This window comes from Sus scrofa, chromosome 17 (assembly GCF_000003025.6).
Source record: "Sus scrofa isolate TJ Tabasco breed Duroc chromosome 17, Sscrofa11.1, whole genome shotgun sequence".
In the NCBI taxonomy this organism is placed as follows: domain Eukaryota; kingdom Metazoa; phylum Chordata; class Mammalia; order Artiodactyla; family Suidae; genus Sus; species Sus scrofa.
The window spans coordinates 41200542-41222079 of NC_010459.5; the positions used below are offsets into that span (position 1 = coordinate 41200542).

At 53.9% G+C, this 21538-nt stretch overlaps 1 protein-coding gene across 1 annotated transcript in view; it reads right to left on the reverse strand.

The window, feature by feature from the left end:
* Nucleotides 1-21145, reverse strand: part of TGM2 (transglutaminase 2) — a 34922-nt gene extending 13777 nt beyond the window's left edge. Inside the window, exons 1-6 of the mRNA XM_003359989.5 lie at nt 21015-21145; nt 16960-17139; nt 11254-11496; nt 6574-6692; nt 4213-4341; nt 3101-3278 (exon numbers count right to left, since the gene is read on the reverse strand). Of these exons, the coding sequence (XP_003360037.3) occupies nt 3101-3278; nt 4213-4341; nt 6574-6692; nt 11254-11496; nt 16960-17139; nt 21015-21024 (859 nt within the window). The 5' untranslated portion in view covers nt 21025-21145. The remainder of the gene's footprint in view (nt 1-3100; nt 3279-4212; nt 4342-6573; nt 6693-11253; nt 11497-16959; nt 17140-21014) is intronic.

Here is a 21538-nt window from a genome sequence, read left to right on the forward strand (position 1 = left end):
TTTTCTATCCCAGAGCCCAGCACAGGCCTGTCACAGACTAACTTGTGAAATGGGATGAAGGAGGGGGTGAAGCAGGAGGAAGAGGAGGAAGGAAAGGAGTGAAGGAACGACAGAGACTCAGAGCGAGGAAGGAACAATGGGGCAGGCAGAAGCGGGAACAAAGTCAGGAGCCCTTCCGTTCCAGCCCCAGCTGCTTCGGGCTGTGTGGCCTGGGGCCGGTCCCTCCACCTCTCTGTGCCTGATTTCCTCCTCCCTGCCATGGGGGTCTTCAAGTGTGTTGGGACTCCATCGTGGACGAGGAGGGCCTGTCTTTGTGCCCTGGCACAGTTTACAGAGAGGCCGGAGTAACTGGGAAAGGGCCTGGTGTTGCAATGATAGGTGACAAAGAGGCAGGATGTCAGGCGGCATCTGTTGACTGAAGAGGATGGAGGAAGACCCGGGCATGGATCCTGCCTGAATGGTGGTGCCAGGTGCTCCTGACAGAGGGAATTCGGGGTGCCTTTACACTCCCATCTTTTTATGGGCTTTTTTACGTGTAATGTAAAAGTAACATATTCTCAGAGTAAGATAAGAAAGTAAAATCTTAAAAAAAAAAAAAAAAAAAAAAAAAAAAAGTGAAACAGAAAGACCTAAATGCAACCTGTGGGACTTGCGTCTTACTTTTAGTTTTGATTAAGGTTGTGTCTCTGAGATGGGGGAGGGGTGGGAATGTGACCTTTGCCCTGTGCCCGCCAGCAACCAGGGCAGAGAGCTTCCCGGATGGCCCTGGATTCTGACCAAGAGACGTGAGGGCCTCAAGAGAAGGGAGGAAGGCACAGCTGTGACCCTCCACCTCTTGCCTCTTGCCTTGGCCTGGGTAGGAGCCAGACTCTGCTCTCGGTGAGGAAGGCCGGTGTCCTATTCTCACCACGACGGGCTGCAGAGTATCGACCCGAGGCTTGGGGAGGCCCGTCCCCGCTGCCCAAGAAGCAAGGCTCTGCTCCTGTTCCATCGATGGCATCCCAGGAGCCTCATCATGACAGCCTAGGGCCAGGAAGCCGCTCCAGAATCAGGCCCACCTGGTTCCAAGCCTGGTGGTGCCGCTCGCCAGCTGTGTGACCTTGGCCAAGCCACTTCTCCTCTCTGAGCGTCCATTTCCTCCTCTAAGAGGAGCTAATAATAGCAGCTTATTGGGATGTTGTGATGATTCAGAGAGATGCTGGGCGTGGGCAGTCTAGCGGCAAAGTGTGTCACTGTGCCCCGTCCCTGCAAATGTCTAGCCGGTCCCTGTCAGCCAACTTGTGGACACAGAGGACGTGTCCTGGGATCCAGCCAAGAAATCGCAACATCTCCCTGGAAACCCACACACGCAGCCTGACTTGAACCAGAGTCCGTGCTAGGTGACATCTCCCTGGGTCCTACGGGCTTCCTGTGACTCAGGCAGTCACACTGCCTCCATTGTACAGGTGAGAAAACTGAGACTTGGAGAAACCAATTCTCTTGCTCAAGTCTACCCAGGGGTCAGAGGCAGAGCTGGGATTCAAACCAGGCCGTCTGACTCGAGTCCCTGGGCCGACCCACCGTTTGGCTCCCCGCAGAAACCCATGGCCACTGGGGTCAGACAGCCCACTATTTGACCAAGTTTTCCCTGCTTCGGTTACCCATCAGGCCTGGGAGACGTTGCAGGGACCCTGACTCAGCTCTGGCCTTGGAGAAAGGACAGTCAAGGGCAAGACCTGCAGCTAAACCTTCGGAAGGTCATACACAGCCCAGGGCAAAGAAGGCATCTGCTCTTTGCTGTACTGTAGAAAAGTGACAGACCACTGTAAACCAGCTGTAATGGAAAAAATTAAAATCATTAAAAAAAAAAAGAAAAGAAGGCATCTTCAAGTGAGCTTGGGGACCACAGAGAGTGGGGTTCCTCTAGAAAACCCACAGGGTTTTAGGCCCCTCAGAGGGAAGATCTGGGATGAGGGAGTTTCCATCAGAAAGAGGAATTCAGAGGTTACAGGGACAGCAGAAACAGCGTAGCTGGGGAACAAGGCCAGGCTGCCCCTAAGAGACTGCTGGCATAGAGGACAGTGCTATTGGCTCCTGAGGACCCTTCTCTGGGCCTGAGCACTGGCCTTGGAGTCAGAAAAGCTGGGAACCTGAGATCAGCCTCTCAGATTTCCTGAGCTGAGAAATGATGTTATTATTATTATTATTATAAGCAGTACTATCTAAGTATTTGCTGTTAAGTACTCGAAATCATTTTAAGCACTTTCATGTACGGTAGCGCAGTTAATCCTCACAACCATCCCGGGATAAAGGCACTATTGTGTCCACTTTATATATAACGCAACTGAGGCACAGAGGAGTTAAGTGATTTATCCAAGGACACAGAGCAGGTAAGAAGCCGAGCTGGGATCTGAATTCAGGCCTTGACTCCATACTCTGTGTCCTTAACTGGTTTATGACACTAACCTGTCCTCACAAGCACCACCATCAACCTGGGAATGAGCTTCAACATTTTCTGGGCTCAAATTGTCAAGGTTGTTTTTTTTTTTTTAAAGATTTGTTTTACCTTTTTGGATTTCAATTGCCTTATCCTTCCTTTCCTACATTTTAGAAAGAGCTTTCTCTTTCTTGACATCAACAGGTGATATTACTGTTGTTACCAAGTCCTTAATAGCTAATATTTCCTGGGAGCTGTGTGGGGCCAAGTTCTGTGTGAGCACTTTTATGTCTAGTCACCCTAGGAGGGAGGCTGTGTTGTTATCCTCATTTTACAGATGAGGAAACTGAGATTCAGACAGACGTCTTTTGTTCAAGGTCAAAGGGCAAATGCGTGTAACTGGGATTTTTCATTCAGCTGTGTCTGGCTCCAAAGACTATTTTCTCAACACTGAGCCCATGCTGCCTCCCAATACCCCTAAGATCCTAACAACCATCTAAGGGGGTAGTTGTTGGAAAAAGGACCAGAGAGGGGCAGCCACTGACTCCAGGCCACGAGTACAGTGCATGGGTGGCAAGGAGGGCAGAGGCAGGACCAGTCTTGGGGTCTCCCGATTCCCGCTCCCAGGGCTCACGGAAGCCGAGGGCAGATTCCAGGCGCCCTCAACCCGGGCGTGGCACTCACCGGTACAGGCCACAGCAGCAAAGACCCAGCACTGGCCGTACTTGACACGCTGGCAGCCGTGGTTCTTCCAGCGCCGCAGGATGTCCACGCTGCCGATCCAGAACATGGGGCTGACGCCATCCCCGTAGTTGTTGTCCCAGCGTCCCAGCAGGACACCCTGGTCATCATTGCAGTTGACCTGCAACCAGTGGGGGCATCAGAGGGGCCAAGGCTTGGGAGAGGGTGACGGCTGGGCTAGGGAGGGGCATTCCAGGATGAGGGACCCGCGGGTGCGAAGATACCAAGGTGTGACAGCCTGGGAGGGTTGGTGCAGGAGAGAGCGCGAGCAGGAGGAGGTGGAGAGGGGTCAAGGTTGTGAAGGTGACGCCGGAGATTGTGAATTTGTCCAAGGAGTGGCAGGGGAGGGATTCGGCATGTTTGGAGTTTTGCAAAGACCGGCTCCTGCCCAGATTGGGTCGTTGACCCCAAATTCCCATAACCTTGAGAATAAAATGCAGCCTCCTGACCGTGGCCATGAGACCTGCATGCTCTGGCCATAGCCCTCGCACATGCACTTGGCTCCAGCCACACTAGCTTCCTTCTGCTCCTCAAACCCCTCCTCAGGGGGGAGCCTTTGCGTAAACTGCCCCTCTGGCTGGGCTGCTCCTCTCCTCCCACTTAGCATGTCAGCTCAGGAATCAGCCCTTAGGGAGGTTCCCCAGCCCCTCGCCCCTCAGACACTCTCACACTTCTGGCTCCTTCAGCAAGTGCATCATAATTTGTGTGCTCGCTCATGTGACCCCCTGGTTAACATCTGTCTCCTCCCACACACACCCCCAGAACTGCAGCTCTGTGAAGTTAGAGACCATTCATTCATGTTCCTGGTGCCTAGGACGTGGGTGGCACTGGATAAATATTTGCTGGATGAGTGAGTGAATGAGTAAATGAACGAATGAATGAGTGAATGAATGAATGGCTTTGAGGGTCCGCATGGCATAAACTTCCTATGTCTTCCAAATACAAGGTCTCCTCGCTGACACTCATTTCCTGGTCCCCCCACCAGGACCAGCCCGGGGCCTGGCCTCCACTATCACGGGAAGGGAGGGCCCCTGGGACGGGCCTGGCTCACTCACCATGCCACTCACCACCCGGCCCACGTAGACCGGGCTGCTTCGGCGGGAGCAGTCACGGCCGGCGTCCCTCATGAACTTGGGGTTGACGTCCAGGAGCATCAGGCAGCTGTCCAGGATCCCGTCTTCAAACTGGGTCAGAGGAAACAAGAAGAGGATGAGGGAGCTGAGACGTCACCTCCTCCAGGAAGCCTGTCTTGATGTCCAGCAGCTGGGTGACCCCTCTGTTCTGCCTCACACACCAGACCAGGGGGCTGAGCTTAGGTATGTCACATCTCTGTGATGCTGCCAGCTTTTCCTGACCTAGGGAAAGGGGGGTGGGGTGGGACAATGACTGGGTGTGTAAGAAAGGGGGGAGAAGTGTGTCCGCACAAGGCTCGGGGGCCCTGAGCATGTGGAGTGAAGACCCCGGAGCGAAAAGCCTCGTGTCCTTGGGGACTTCCTCCCCTTAGAGTCCCCTTAGTCCCTGCACTGCGCCCCCACCCCCCGCCCAAAATCTCCACTTCTTAAAGCCCAACTCAGCCGGCAGAGCTGATGACGGTCCCCGACCCCCCCAGGCCCTGCTCCGATTGGATTCAAAGTAGATTGAAAAGACGTAAATCTAATCTCATGGCTCTGGTTTCCACTGCACCCGGAGTAAAATCTAGGCTTTTCCCCACAAGGCCCTCTGTGGTCTGTGTCCCACCCCTCTCTGACCCCCTGGAACTGAAGCTCTGTGAAGTTGGTGCCGTCACCCATACGTTCCTCTGCACTCGTTCTGCCCTGAGCAGCTGCCCCAGGGCCCATGCACTTGCCATGTGCTTTGCCTGGGATGCTCCTCCCGGCCTCTCTCTGTGTGACTCACACCTTCTCATGCTTGTGACTCAGAGGTTATCTTCATCCAAACCTCTCCTTGTCACCTTCCACTGGACCACCCGTCTGTCCCATTCAAAGGCTCTCCTGTCTGCCCCCTGCTCCCCAGCTCTGTGGTCTTGTCCTCAACCAGGCCTCGTCACAGGTTTCTCTCCACGCCATGGAACAGCCCTCTCTGGCTCAAACCATTCATTCGGTGGCTCCACATTGCCATCAGCCTGACATCCAGGGCTGTTCACAACCTGGACACAGCTGACTTCTCCCACATCATCTCCCAGGGCCCCCTTCTCATATAAAGTGATCCACGGGGAGTTCCCTGGCGGTCTAGTGGTTAGGATTTTGCCCTTTCACTGCTGCGGCCTGGGTTCAATCCCTGGTTTGGGAACCAAGATCCCACATCAAGCTGCTGCCCGCTGTGGCCAAAAAAAAAAAGCTTCCCAATCGGCAACATGCTTCTTCTCCACAATATAAACTTCCTGACCTCTGGGCTTCTGTTTGTGCTGTTCCCTTTTGCCTAGTATACTGGGCACCCACCTCCTTTAAAGCCCAGCTCAGATGTTGCCTATTCCAGGAACTGCCCTGATGCCCATGGGCAGTTATTCCCTTCCTTCCTTTAGGTCTTATCATCCTGGGTTGTGATGACTTCAGGAAGCTTTGCAAGGCCATGTCCCATGGCCCCACACTGCCTGGACGCAGAACAGGAACTCAGGAAATGAAAGGGTGGACTTGGCTTTGCTCTGTTTCTCAGGGGAGAATACAGAGCCCTGAGAAATAAGAGCCGGCCATGTTTTATGTATCACAGTCATATCACCATTTCATTTCTGGTGATCCTGATGTATTTTCAAGTTTGAGAACCACTGATCTAGATAATGGTTTAAAGCCCCTCTCAGCACATGCCAGGCACATAATAAGCATTCTATTATTCTGATACATGGCCTTGAATGTCCCCCCCCACCCCTCCTCACCACCTGGGGGCATCTGCCAGCCCCACAGCTCCCCAAGGTTCTCCTGATTCCTTCCCACCTTGAATCCAGGGCCGCTGTTCCCACAGTGGGTAGGGCCACCCTTTGCTGTGTGACCTTGGGCCTGGCTTGGGCCCTCTCTGAGCCTCCAGATATTTCAGGACCCTTGAATCCTAGCATTGGGTGGGTGACTCTGAGACCTGTTTACACTTCTGAATTTGGCGCCTTTTTTTTTTTTTTTTTTTTTTTTTTACTAATTTTTAGGGCTACGCCTGTGGCATATGGAGGTTCCCAGGCTAGGGGTCGAATTGGAGCTGCAGCTGCTGGCCTACGCCACAGCCACAGGAACATGGGATCCGAGCTGCATCTGTGACCTACACCACAGCTCACAGCAACACCGGATCCTTCACCCACTGAGCGAACCCGCATCCTCATGGTTACTAGTGGGGTTCATTACCGCTGAGTCACAATGGGAACTCCCTGACTTCGACTTTGACGGCCTCGGCCCTAGCAGCCTGAGATGGTTGGAAGGGGCAGGGTGTGGCCCTACCTGCCCAAAATTCCATGGTATGCTCTTGATGAACTTGGCCGAGCCCTGGTAGACGAAGCCCTGCTGGGTGAGGACATACTCCTGCCGCTCCTCATCTGAGTCCAGGTACACGTCGTCCGCTGTGGGTGAGAAGGAAAGGGGCTCAACTCTGGGTCTGGCAAGGCCCAGGGTTGCTGCAGACATGGCAGCTAGGGTGCCAGCTCCCAGGACCAGGCCAGCTTCTCAGAGGCCTTTCTTTGAATCAGAAAAACTAGTGATTAATAATAATCCCATGTCAATGAGATAAGGTATTATCAGTTAGCGACAGCAATGGCTGTCTTTCATCTGACACTTGCCACGTGCCAGGACCTGTGATAAACCTGTTTAATCTCTATCAAAGCCCCATGTGGAAGGGATCCTTAGAAGCTCCATTTTACAGATGGTAAGACTGAGACTCAGGCATATTTTACAGATGCGAAAACTGATGCCAAAACAAGAGACAGAGGAGCACTGACTAGCTAGGGGTCAGGAACCCCTACCTCTTTCTTTTCTTCTTTTATTTTGGCTGCTCCCAAGGTGTGTGGAAGTTCCCAGGCCAGGGATCAAACCCTAGCCCCAGCAGGGATGACGCTGGCTCCTTAACCCACTGAGCCACCAGGGAACTCCTAGCTCTGAGCTGCCTTTGTTGCGTGGCCCTGGGCAGATCACGTCTTCTCCTGCCACCTGACTGTGTCCCCTGAGAGTAAACTGTGATCCCAGTTCTGAAAGGTGCCTGGCACCCTAAAGCCCTGAGGCAGCACGAGGAAGCAGGATGATTGAGGGTGGAGAGAAAGCCAAGAGAGGGTCCCTGTGACTCGGGGGAGGTGAGGTCCTGTCCACCTTGGAGGTCAGCTGGCATCTGAAGCTTGCTTGATGATATTCTAAGCAGAGGACCAGAGAGAACCAAAGTGCAGCTACGGGAAGGTGCAGAGAACTTAGTTCCCCACAGTAGGTGATGACAGAAAAGAGCCGGGGCAGTGGGGCCAGGAGGCAGGAGGGCAAAGGTCAGGCTGGCTTTTCCCATCCCTACTTCACAGGTGAAGAAACTGAGGCTGGGGAGTTCCCATTATGGCTCAGCCAGTTAAGAGCCTGACATAGTGTCCATGAGGAGGTGAGTTCGATCCCTGGCCTTGCTCAATGGGTTAAGGATCTGGCGATGTCGCAAGCTTCAGCGCTGTAGGTCACAGATGCGGCTTAGATCCCGCGTTGCTTTGCTGTGACATAGGCCGGCAGCTACAGCTCTGATTTGACCCCTAGACTGGGAAATTCCACATGCCGCAAGTGTGGGCATAAAAAGGAAAAAAAAAATAGAAATTAAGCCTGAGAAGGGGAAATCCAGAGCCACACTGTGATTTTGGTGAGTGAGCCTCGGGGAATTTTTGACTCCATGGGCCCCTTCCTTCACCCCCAAAAAATTTTTTAAAAATATATTTATGATGACATTGGTATAATGATGAATATATTAATGATATATTTTAAAATATATTCTGGCCTAAATGTTCACTTCTTTTCTTCTGATTTTAAAAGAAATTAACACTGGGAGTTCCCATTGTGGCACAGTGGGTTAGTGGTCCAGCTTGTCTCTGCAGTGTTGACGGTTAAGGATCTGGCATAGGTTGCAGAGGCAGCTCAGATTTGATCCCTGGCCCGGGAACTTCCATGTGCCACAGGTACAGCTGAAAAAGGAAAAAAAAAAAAAAAGAAATGAACACATTTTTCCTGGTTCCCTAAAAGTATGATGGGCCTTAGGTAGTGCACCTGCTGAAGTTACTCTGGGGCACAGGTCCAGTCCCCGTTGGAGCTGGGCCTGAATGTGGCTGCCCCAGCCCCTCGGACCCTGGGCTCAGTCAGGCTCCTCTACAATGACTGGCAACCCCCACTTTTGCTGCCTGAAGGAAGCACATGTGAAAGTGGCCAAGTGTCTCACGCACCCCGCCCTGTGACTTTGGAGACTGCGCAACAAGAATCAGCCTTCAGATAAATGATCTCTAAATCAGCTGGCAGCGTGGGAGAAAGAATTTAAGAGGAGGAAAAGCCCCATCGAATGAAAGTGTCAGCACATGTGGAACTGTCCCCACCGCAGCCCAGGAAGCCCAGGTCTCTGCCTGGTAAGGGAAGGAGGCCTTGGGGATGAGAAGCCTCACACGTAACTGGTGCTCCATCCTATGCTTGTGGGAGTTCAGGGACAGGAGGCTCCCAGGTCACAGGCAGACCCCACCCTCTCCCCCAAGAGGGAGAGCCATTTCCTCCCCCAGTGCCCCCACTGAGCCCAACTTCCTGCCTCCGCCTCACCAGCTCCCGCCCTGGGATGTGGGTCCCTTTAGTCACTGTGCAGCTTGGCTGACTGCCACCCCAACCCGCTGGGTGGGGAGGGAACAAGGCCACAGGAAGGGGACATCCCCTAGAACCTGGCTCCCCCGTTCCTTGAACTCTGAAGCCCGGCAGCGTCGAGTGGGGGAGGGGCACTGCCATGTTCCTGCCCTGCGGGCAGGGTCACCGACTAGCTGTAAAATCATAGTGACTAAAACCCAAGAGAGCAAAAAATCAAAATGACCAGCGGCTCCAGCAAGGCCACTTCTGTCCTGAGAAAACATTCCGGGTGGCCACGGGGCACGTGAGCAAGGGCGCGCCGCCCTAGGAGAAGCCTCGGGGGACCACTTCATGTCCAGGGATGGGAGCCGGATGAAGATGAATGCACCGGCCCGCCGCCGCCCCCACTCCCACCCCCGGCCCCGCCAAGACCCGAGGCCCGCCCAGCTCTTAAAAAGGAGGAGCAGCTGTATGTAGACAGATGCATAAAGAACCTCAAGACTACAGTAGAGAGAAAAAAAGCCAAGCTGTAGGTTGCTGTATATTGTGGGACCCTCTTATGTTTAAGAAGGCAACAAGATAAATGGAATTAACACTGTCATATGTTATGCATGAAAGCTGTTAAGGGAATAAATCCTGAGTTCTCGCCACAAGGAAAAATATTTTCTTTTCTACTTGGTGTATCTGTAAGAAACGATGGATGTTCACTAAACTTCTTGTGATCATCATTTCATAATGTAAGTCAAATCGTGATGCCATATATCTTAAACTTACATAGGGCTGGATGTCAACTGCATCTCAGTAAAACTGGAATTAAAAAAAAAAAAATACAATGATGGAGTTCCCGTTGTGGCATAGTGGAAACGAATCCAACTAGGAACCATGAGGTTGTGGGTTTGATCCCTGGCCTCGCTCAGTGGGTTAAGGATCCAGTGTAGCCATGAGCTGTGGTGTAGGTCACAGACCCGGTTCGGGTCTGGTGTTGCTGTGGCTGTGGTGTAGGCTGGCAGCACTGATTAGACCCCTAGCCTGGGAACCTCCATATGCCATGGGTGTGGGCCTAAAAAAGACAAAAAAAATAATAATAATAATGATAAAAATGATTTCCCCACACACTCGGATCTAAGGAGACGAGCCTCCCTCAAAGACAGCTAATAATGACGTTTCCCAAGGAGAGTCAGGGGTGGGGATGGGGGGGAGCGGAGGGGGGGTGGGGGGTGAGGCTTGAAGCTTTTATAAAGACGATGTTTGTTCTCATGTCTAACTATTATTAGAAATAAAAGCCAGAGCATGTAAAAGAGAAGAAAAAATTGTGTTCAAATGTGTTATAAAATGCCCCAAAATGGAGAAGAAAAAAATAAATAAATAAAGCAGTTGCCCAGTAGATAGCTGGTTGTCTGCTGCTAGAGAGGCCAGAATTTCAGCCCCGGACCCTGAGTTTGAAGAGGGACAGCCCTGTTCCCAGGCTGGGCCCGCCCACAAGGACTCCCTTTCTGCCTTGTCCTGGAGGAGCTGGGCCGAAAGGGATCCCACTGCCTTGTAAGTCAGGTGGGGAAACTGAGGCCCACGAAGTGAGGGAGCAGCCCCGCCTCCTTCCTGCTGCTCCAGACTCCACTCTTTCTCTGTCTCTGGTCTTGCCCAGCATCGACCACTTGCTTCTTGAAGGATCTGCCAAAAGCCACTTATCTCTGAGCCTCAGTTTCCTGTCGGTAAAACAAGAATGCCGATCTCTCCCCAAGGGACTGTTGAGAGGAATCTTGAAAGATGTTGAAGGAGGCACAGAGGTGACCTTCTGCCGCCTCTCCTGGCTACCCCACCCCCTCTACCTCCCTCTGTTTCCCTTCCCCCAAGCCAGGCCGGGGCGGTTTATTTATTTATTTTTTATTGTTTATTTTTTGCTTTTTAGGGCCACATCCAGGGCATATGGAGGTTCCCAGGCTAGGGGTCAAATCGGAGCTGTAGCCGCCAGCCTATGCCAGAGCCACAGCAGCGCCAGATCCCAGCTGCATCTGTGACCCACATCACAGCTCATGGCAACGCTGGATCCTTAACCCACAGATTGAGGCCAGGAATCGAACCTGCATCCTCATGGATACTAGTTGGATTCTTAACACGCTGAGCCACAATGGCAACTCCAGTCTGAAGCGATATAAAGCAGAGCTCCAGGAAACAGAGCAGGGCAGAAGCCCAAGCATGGCCCTGGGCATCTGCCGCGCAGCCCTTTCCTGAAAGGAGCTTCTGAACCCAGGCCGCCTCCAGGCCCCATTTCCCCACCCTCAGTGGGCCCTGGGTTGGGGGGCGTCCTAGCCCTGCCCATCTCCCCGCCCTGCCTCCTGGATGAGCCTGGCTTACCTGGGCACCAAGCGTTGAAGAGCAGGGTGAAGTGACCCAGAAGGAAGCTGGAGCCCTCGTAGCCGGTGGAGGCCTCCAGGTTGAGGCGGTACAGGCCGATGGGGGCGCTGGCCGGGGTGCTGAGCTGCAGCGAGAGGGTGTTGTCCTGCTGGTCCACCACCTCGGCTCTCCAGGCACCTTCCTCCGCAGCATCAGACAGCCTGAAGCGGGCCTTGGTCCCGGCCTCCTCGCTGGGGGCTGGGCCTGCAGAAGGAGAAAGCAGAGGCGGTGAGCAGAGTCTGTGAGCATCCGGGTGGTAGGGCTGGGCTAGAGCCCAGGCGGCAGCGGCCACGGGGGAGGAGCACACGCCCGGAGGCCTAGTTCTGCCCTTAACCATTGAGGGAACTTGGCGAGAGGTTTTTATCTCTCTGAGCCTTGGCTTCCTCATCGTAAAATGTGGATCAGACCCCACAATGTGCAGAGTGGTTCTGTGGGAATGAAGGAAAAACTGTAGGCACACAGCACATCCTTATCCTCCTGGGAGGTTCCTGCTGGGAGAGGGGACAGCGTGGCCTGGGGCAGGATCACAGTGACACAGGTCTAGACTGGCGTGACTTTGGACAAGACCATCCTCCTCGCCGGGCTCGGTAGGGCCATCAGTTTTTGTTTGTTTGTTTGTTTGTTTTGCTTTTTAGGGCCACACCGGCGGCATATGGAAGTTCCCAGGATAGGGGTTGAATCGGAGCTACAGCTGCCAGCCTACACCACAGCCACAGCGACGCCAGATCTGAGCCACATCTGTGACCTACATCACAGCTCACAGCAATGCCAGACCTTTAACCCACCGGATGAGGCTAGGGATCAAACCCGCATCCTCATGGATACTAGTTGGGTTTGTAACCTGCTGAGCCACAACGGGAACTCCCTCAGTCTGCCCGTCTGTAACATGGACAGAAGTTAGGCAAGATACTCCCAAGGGTCCTCCTTTCCTGCCTAAACCCCTTCCCTGCTAGCATCCTGCTTTCCCTTTCAGAAAAAAAGAAGCCCAGCCTCTGAGTAAAGTGGGACCTTGGTCCTCTGACGTGCCCAGTGGGGCCTGTCTGCAAGCCCGCTGGCTACTGGCTAGCAGAGGGTACTGGCCAAGGCAGGTCTGGGTGTCTGTCTTCCCAGGGTCCCCTCCAGCTTTCGGCCTCTATGTCTCCTTCAGCAGCACCTAAGAGCCATCCCTCACCTTCCTACAGCCTTTTACACTTTATGAAGTGCCTTGGCCCTTCCTGCTTCTCCTGAGACCCATTGTACAGGAGGGAAAACTGAGGCTCAGAGAGAAGGGTTCTTCTAGGGATAACCCAGGGGGCTGCAGCAAGGCCAGCATCTGAGCCCAGGTCCCTAGCTCTGGGCTGCCTCCCCAAGAGGATGCTCCCTAGGGAGGGTCTCAGGGCTCAGTGTGGTGACAGCCTGCCTTGAACTGGTCCCTTTTCAGGTGGAGGGGAGGGCCCGGAGCATGCAGGCAGGGCTGAGTCATGGGGAGGAGGAGGAGGGCCTGGTCACCCTTTCTGGACTTGGGCGGAGGAAAGAAGAAACAGAATCTTCTCTGCCTGCTTGGGCGGCTGCCTGGGGACAGTTTCTGTTTATTCTTCCATCTCCCTCCCTGCAGCTCTGCCCACCCACCTCTGATAATATGGGGGCCTGCTTACTAGGGGCCACCTGCCAGCCTCTCCCACACCCAGGCCCAAATATAACCATGAACTCATAGGCATGACATAGGCCTCGGGAGCCCTGAGTGTCAAGAGCCAGCTGTAAGCCTTTAAATGCTCCCCGTCTCCCAGAGTCAGTATTTAGAGGCGGCGTCAGGCAGCACTGGCGCCTGAGAGCCAGCCTGGGTCTGGTTCCCCGACTCAGGCCTTGAGCTGCGTAACCTGGGCTAAGTTACCAGGCCTCTCTGATCTGCACTTTTCTCATCGAAGAAGAAAACAGGCTTAGATTACATGCCTGGAAAGGTCTGATTCCAGGTCTGAAATGGGCTCTATGACTTTGGATGGGCTGGTTCTCTGTGCCTCATCTATGAAAGGCAGTCAATTGCGATACCTCCTCCTAAGGTCAATGGGAGGCTTAAAGAAGGTGAGGCTTGCCAGGAATATTGCAAGGTGCCTGGCTCATAGCACGTGCTCAATAAATAATGGTTCTTGTTTACTCTTTTTTTTTTTTTTTTTTTTTTTTTAATCTTTTTGCCTTTTCTAGGGCCGCTTCTGAGGCATATGGAGGTTCCTAGGCTAGGGGTCGAATTGGAGCTGTAGCCCCTGGCCTACACCAGGGCTACAGCAACACTGGATCCGAGCCATGTCTGCAAACTACACCACAGCTCACGGCAATGCCAGATCCTTAACCCACTGAGCAAGGCCGGGGATCAAACCCGAAACCTCAAGGTTCCAAGTCAGACTCGTTAACCACTGTGCCACGACGGGAACTCCTTTTGTTTACTCTTGTCACCACCACCTCCTCAAGCAGTTTAGAGGAATCAGGGAGAGTTCATAGAAAGCATTTAAAGCAGTGACTAGCACACAGTCATCACGTGGTGAACATGAGCTACCCTCAGTCTCATCAAAAGAGACCATGACGCATCAGAGTTCTCAGGACCAAATAACAGATTTTGAGACTGGAGTGGAATATAGAGATTGTCTAGCGCCACCGAATCACTTCACAGATAATGGAAACTGAGGCCAAGGCGGGTGTGACCACATGTCCCAGTGTGCCCAGGAGAGTCCCACTCCATGCCCGTGGTCCTGGCACAATTCTTAACGGCACCCCTTTCATCCTCAGAAAAGACTCTGTTTGGATGATCAATGATCTGGTCGCCATGGTAACGGCCTGGGCCACGTCCCAGCACCACCATCACTGTTGACACACCACCCTCGGGACAGGCCAGGAAACACATTTCCCTTTCTCTCTGTCCCAGGACAGCCGTGTACACACACACATACACACCCCTTTCTTCTGAGGGGTTCCAGTGGGTGGAATGAAGATGGGCTGTCGCCTGGCCTCACCGCTGCTCACGTAAATGGGCTTAGAAAACTCCCTAGCGGTGGCTCCACACAGTACTCTTTGTGGGACCAGGGGCACCGCAGAGACCCCTCTGGGCCTAAGTGACCCTGGAGACCCGAGGGCTCCTGGTCACTATCCTGACCACAGGATAAGGTGGAGTGGATAAGGGGAACCTTCCAGAGTCAGACCTTCTATTAGCTGCATAAAGGTTCTTTTCACTGCTGCAGGCTGACCTCGCTCTCACCCCATCCACCCTCCAAACCCTGGGCCCCCTTGGACGGAAGCAGAGCTTTACTCTGTAATAAGGATGGGGCTTGTCTGCTGTGGTCCAGACCCCACAACGGAGCCTGTGCCGTCTCGAACCGGCTGGGTGAAATGCACCCTTGGAATGGGAGGTGGGGGCAGCCAGGCCACACACTCCACTGGCTGAGGGGTCTTCGCTGGCCCTCTCCCCTCTTTGGGCCTCAGTTTCCCTGAAGAGGTAGGACAGGCTGATCACAGCTAGAACAGTCTAACATCAGAGCAGGGCACTCTGGCCAGGCTGAGGGCCAGGACTGACCCGAACCAGGCCTTGGGGTGGGAGGCCTGGCTTCCTGGTATTGTCCCTCAGCTTCCCCAGCCCTGGGGAGGGTCTTGGTGGCTCAGAGAGGGAGGCCGTGTGTACCCAGAGATACAGGGCCTTCCATGGCTGCCCCTGGGGCTGTGGAAGTTACCCGGGCAGGTCGGCTATGGTTTGAGATAAGTCAGCGGAGACTGGAGAACAGAGATTAGTTGCTGGGGTAAGGAGGGCAGCTGCCTGCCTCCCCCGCGGCCCCAACGCTGAACTGGGAGCCTCATGACCTAGTGCCAGGCTGCATAGACAAGTGGAGAAGAAGGAGCACCTTGCGAGTGAAAGAAGGAAGAAAAAAAAAAAAGATGGGAAATCCCAGGTTGCCCAAGCCAGCAGCGTGTCCACCATCCATTTCACAGAGGAACAAACTGAGCTGCCAGGCACGTGTGGTGAGCAGGTAAATGTCCCTGCTCTCAGGTCACAGCAATGAAAAGCCTTGACACTGGGGTCAGGTTGAATTCTGCTCTGTCCCTAATTGACAGTGTGACTTGGGCCAACAACTTGACCTTTCTGAGCCTTGGTGTTTCTACCTGTAAAATGGGGGCTTGTTATGCTTCCAGAACAAAAGGATTCAGGATAAGCATGCATATACCTACATAAATGATGTGATTTTCCTTTTTCCTTTTTCGTCTTTTCTGGGGCTACACCCGCAGTATATGGAGGTTCCCAGGCTAGGGTTCAAATCAGAGCTGTAGCCACTGGCCTACACCAGAGCCTCAGCAATGCCAGATCCGAGCTGCGTCTGCGACCTACACCACAGCTCATGGCAATGCCGGATCCTTAACCCACTGAGCAAGGCCAGGGAAGGAACCCGCAACCTCATGGTTCCTAGTCGGATTCGTTAACCACTGAGCCATGACGGGAACTCCCCAGATATTCATCAGCCCAAGCCTGAGCCTTCTCAGGGCCCCACAGCCAGCCCTGAATTGCCAGGGACTCAGCCTTCCACTTTACAGAGGGGGAAACTGAGGCAGGAAAGATCGGAGACTTGCCGGAGGCCCCTCAGTTCTGTTAGAAAGGACCCCAAGAATGCTGAGTGTGTGTGTGTGTTGGGGGGATGCCCCTGGCTAGCAGGTATGTCCCTGCCAGAAGGGAAGGGGGAGGGAGGGAAGCCATGGAGGGGATATCCGAGGCCAGTCTGCAGGCGCTGTGATAAGCCTTATCAAACGGCTTCCCAGGTAAATACGGGCCTCACCCCGCTTCCTCTCTGGGCTTGGAGACCTCGGAAAGAGCTAGAGCTGCCCTTTCCCACCCTTGGGTCTGAGTCCCAGCCAGGTGGCCCCTTGCTGACCTTCAGGTTCCCACCAGAAGCCAAACCCGGGGTTCTGTCATTGAAGGCCACCTTCCCGGGAACGGCAAACAAAGAAGACAGGACACCGGGCCTCTGGGGATGGCACAACCTCAATATCCCTTCATCTACTGCTGGAGTCCCCGGAGCAAGACGAGCACCAACTGGGCACTCCCCCACGCCAGGGCTCCTCTCCTAATGACCTTCTACCAGGAGCGCTTTTGCTCAGAGACGCTAAACAACTTGCCCAAAGTCACACAGTGGGTAGGCGGTCCTGTCCACATCAGAACCTGAGTCTGGCTGTCCAGCCCCTGAGCCCTAGAGAACCTTCCAAGGCTTAAAGAACTACGGGGACATAAAACCGCCCACCCAGAGGGCTGGAGCCAGCTGGGTTCTCTCCACACCAGACCCAATTTGGGCCTGATCCTAGGGGCTGGGTCAAGTTTCCTGGGTTCCAGGAAACAGCTGCGGAGAAGAATCGGAACGTTGTTTTGCTGTGGGGAAAGGCGGCCGGGACCCTGATGTACCTGCGTGGTAGGAAATGTCCCCTTAACCGTGGCGATAACAGGCTGTCAGGAACCCAGGCGTCCAGAAGTGCAGGCTTGTCTACAAGGCTGAGCAGCCTTTGGTGACCCCACTCCCCTTTCAGGGCCTCAGTTCCCTCATCTGTAAAATGGGGTAGTGACTGGCGGGAATTTCTCAGGGGGGACCTGTGTCACCCGCCCCATGGTCAGTCAGGGGACAATGGAATCACGGAACGGGGAGGTCAGGGGGAGGGTTTGGGACTCACCGGTCACGGCACTGAAGGTGAGCCTGTCCACACTGGGCTCGTAGTTTCGGCCCTCGAAGTGCAGCGTCAGCCGGAAGGCCTGGCCCCGCCGGACCACCAGCCTCTCCCGGCACAGGTCAGCTGTGTGGTGGTCACGGCCATTGGCCTCCAGCTCCAGGTCGCATCTCTCTAGAATCAGATCTGTGGAGACAGGGAGGGGCTTGAGCCATGGTTCCATCCCTCAGCCACCTGGGGCTCTTAGGCTCCCTGCATGGGGGGCGTTCAGGGTCCCCCCAGGAGCTAGCCGTCCCAACCCCCACCCAAGCTGTCACCCAGGGATCAATCAGGCCTGACTCTCTCTGCCTTTTTTTCTTTTTTCTTTTTCTTTTTCTTTTCTTTCTTTCTTTTTTTTTTTTTTTTACAGCTGCCCCCGTGGCATATGGAAGTTCCTGGGCTGGGGGTCAAACTGGAGCTATAGCCGTCGGCCTAGGTCACAGCTACAGTAACACTGGATCCAAGTCCCGTCTATGACCTACACCGAGGCTTGTGGCAGTAAGAGATCCTTAACCCACTGAGCAAGGCCAGCAACCAAACCTGCATCCTATGGATACTAGTTGGGTTCTTAACCTGCTTGCTGAGCCATGACGGTAATGCCTGAATCTCCCTGCCTCTTTTTTTTTTTTTTTTAATTTTTTTAGGGCCACACCCTTGGCATATGGAGTTTCCCAGGCTGGGGGTCAAATCGGAGCTATAGCTGCTGGCCTACGCCAGAGCCACAGCAATGCAGGATCCAAGCCGCATGTGCGACCTACACCACAGCTCACAGCGACACTGAATCCTTAACCCACTGAGAAAGGCCAGGGATGGAACCAGCAACCTCATGGTTACTAGTCAGGTTCACTACTGCTGAGCCACGATGGGAACTCCCTCCCTGCCTCTTAATCACAGATTGTGTGCACTCTGCCTGCTCCCAGCCATGGGCCCTCAGGCAACTCAGTTTTTCTGGGCCTCACTTTCCCCACATGTCCACTTTATCTAAGTGCCTGCACATAATAAATGCCTATTAAACACAAGCTAGTCTATCAAGATTGGAGGGTTCTTTTGGTAAAAACAGGGGCGGTATTTGTTATCGGTTAATTACACAGGCGCTGCCTTTTAGGTTCAATCTCCAATTTCCAGGAAATACAGAGGATTGAGGACAAATTAAACTCAGAACCAGGACACAATCAACAAAATTCATGCTCTGGGAAACGACGGGCAAAGTATTTGGTTTCTTTAACCAATAAATTGCAGGGAAAAAATAAAGTTGAAGAGAGAACCTATAGACCAAGAAAAACCTAAGACATTTCAACCCATTGTGCTGTGTTACCCTTACCTGGATTTAGATTCCAAAAACTATTTTAAAACATTTGTGACATGACTGAGACAATGGAGAATTTGAGTACTGATGGAATAACGGTGATCATTAGGAAATTTTAATTTGTTTATGTCAAAAGGGCCCTTATTCTTTAGAGAGATATATATATCTATACACATTCCATACATATATACATTACGTCATTTCATCTGCACATATATACATTTACAAATGAAAGGAGGTAATGTCTGGGATTTGCTTTGCCTTCTAAATAATGGGGAGGGGGTGAGAGGGGCAGGAAGCAGCAGCAGCCATGGGTTAGCTGAGGTTGGGACTGGGTGATGAGAATGTTGGTATTTATTATACTACTCTCTCTCCTTTTATGTATGTCTAATACTCTCTACAATAACAAAAAAATTTACTGACAGAGGTTTTGGGAGTCTTCTGGACCTGAGTTTCAGTTTTGCTGTGCTGCTGTGTGATGCTGGGCAGGTGTCTCTCCCTCTCTGTGCTTCCTTTTCTGAAGATTCAAAGGACTGCTGTGACGTCTAGAAGAGGAAACCCTTTTTCCAGGACCTGGTCCAGGACAAAGGTTTGATACGTGAAAGTCCTCTTTACAGTTTCAAAGGAGGCTGAAGACTGGGGTAGGGATCAGGGTGGGGGGCGGATGGGAGCATGAAGGTCTAAGAGAAGCACAAATCACACAGACCTTGGCAAACTCTATCTGACCCGTTCAAGGTCAAGATTGGGGGACCGCATAGGGTGGGAGAAGTGGGCAGAATAGAGTCTCAGAGATCTGGGACTCTGGAGAGTCTGCGGTCCCACTGAGGCCCAGGGGTGGGGATTTGCCAAAGATGCCCAGCAAGTGAGCCCTCCCACTGGGACATCCACGCGGGTCACCTCTGTGTCCCTATGGAAGACCCCCTCGAGAGGTGTAAACAAATTGCCTAGGGACTGCCAAGGGCTTCGACGTGGACTACCTCCCCTTAAACCTCACGACTACCCCACTACCACAGTGTCATCACAACCTCCACTTGGTAGAGAGAGACATCCCAGGGCCCCAGGTCTCATGGCAGGTGCCAGCCGCAGCTTTGGGGTCTGAATCCAGGGATATGGATTCTGGAGCCCGCGCTGGTAAACACGGCACTCACAGCTCAGGCTTTGCTGCGTACCCCGCCCCCGCTCCACTCCTCCCATCCCCCGCCCTCCTCCTGTGTTGTTTCAAGCCTCGGAGGAGACCCGGGAAGTTGAGCCCCCACCCCCAGCAGGAGAGACCTCCACTAGCCACAAGGAAGAACTGCCCGCTGGTCTGCAGGGGTGAAGAAACACAGTTTGGGGCAACTTCAACTCCAGAGAGCTTAAGTAGGAAAGAGGCCATTGTCATCTCCCCGGGGAGACCGCAGAGAGATGGTCAGACCGAGGTCTGGGGTAGATGGGGCGCTTTTCTTTCACTGTCTGAAGGAGTTCCAGAAATTGTGCCCAGTCCCAGAGGTGCAGAAAAAACTGGGGTCTAGGATCCCAGGAGTTCCGCACTGAGAAAAGCCCCGAGGTCTTCCAGGCCACTGGGACCCGTGTAGGAAGTGGCCACTCTGGTAACGAGGTAGAGGGCTCATCATAAAGGGCATCTCTAGGGTCCCCCAGCCCTACCGAGGCCCAACCTTTGGGGAGGGGATGGGAAACGGCATGGGGCACAAGTGGTCACCTAGGTGACACATCACAGTCGGCCGTGAGCTGGCTTTCGATCACATGGGTTGGGGACCTGGGTCCCAGGGAGGGGCAGAATGGGTCCGAGATCACACAGCAGGCAGGGAGGCAGGCCTATGTTCCTCCTGCTCTTTCCTGCTCCATCATCTGCCCCGTGTGCCCATCCACATTCGCTCTGCCCACCCTCCTTCCTGGGGCTGCGGTGGTACAGAGGTCATCTCCAAATGCACTTGACCCAAGAGTCAGCCAGGATGAGTCAGTCCAGCAGCATTAGTGCAGGTGCATCTCCCATCATTGAAATCCCTCCTCCAGGATGGTAGCCCTATCCGTGTGTGTGTGTGTGTGTGTGTGTGTGTGTGTGTGTGTGTGCCCCACATGGGGACAGGTAGGAAATGAATTGAGCCCCTTCCTCATTCTTCTCAGGCCTCACAGACACACCAAGGGCGGGCATTACTGTCCCTGTTTTACAAGAGGGGAAACTGAGACTCAACAAGTGACCAAGGAAGGACAAGGGTTGCAGAACTTGAGGGCAAGGAGGGACCTGGGAGAACAAGTCTGCACTCAGTCTCTTACCTCAAAGGATGCTGAAAGCTCCTCTCCAGCCCCCCAGGCTTGGCGGGTACATCTCCAGGGGTAAGTATCTGAGGCCAGGCCAGCACCCTCTGCACAGCTTCATGCCTGGCACACAGCAGGGAGCCAGCCCCCACTCACTGACTAAGGATGAGTGACAACAGTCCCTATCAGAGTACCTTGGGGTTTTCAACACGCCTTCGTGTTGCATTGTCTCAGCTGATCCAAGGAAGCAGGGGTTAATGCCTGTGCCCTGGGGATGGGGAAACTAAGGCCCCAGCAGACCTGGGAGCCAGGCACCTCTCACCCAGCCCAGCCCTCCTGCTATGCTCCAAATCCAGGACTTGGGGACTGAGCCCAGCCTGCCCCGGTGGGACCATCGGAGGAGGGATGGTCAGACCTGGGGCCCCTGAGCAGAGGCGGCGGCGCTGGCCCTGATACTCACCCTCGGCCATGGTCAGGTGGTGGACGTGCTCCTCGAACTGGTGGCAGGACCCTCCAAGTGCAGACCACTGGCGGCTGGCAATGCAGAGGCCAGGAGCGCGGGGAACTTATAGCCCGCTTAGGGGCGGGCCAGGGGCGGGGCCGCGCGGGAAGGCGGGACCTGGGGAGGCGGCGGGCCCCGGCTGGGCTCCGGCTGACTCTCCACCAGCCGGCGGGGGCGCACCGGGGGCAGGAGCCCAGGGATTTAGGGAGGGTTGGGCAAGGGCGCCCCCTGCGGAAGCAGGCAGAGCACGGAGCGGAATGGCAGCCACAGGGACACAGAGGCCAGAACACCGGACACACCTGGATACACAGACTCAGACCTTGGGTAACAGAGACACCTGGACACAGAAACACATGAGCAGAAAGAGACTCGCGATTGTACCAGGAGGTACAGATATACTTGGATACAAAGACATAGACCCGTAGTCAGGGCTGACCGGGATCCAGAAGACACACACACACACAATCAGATACAGAGACATA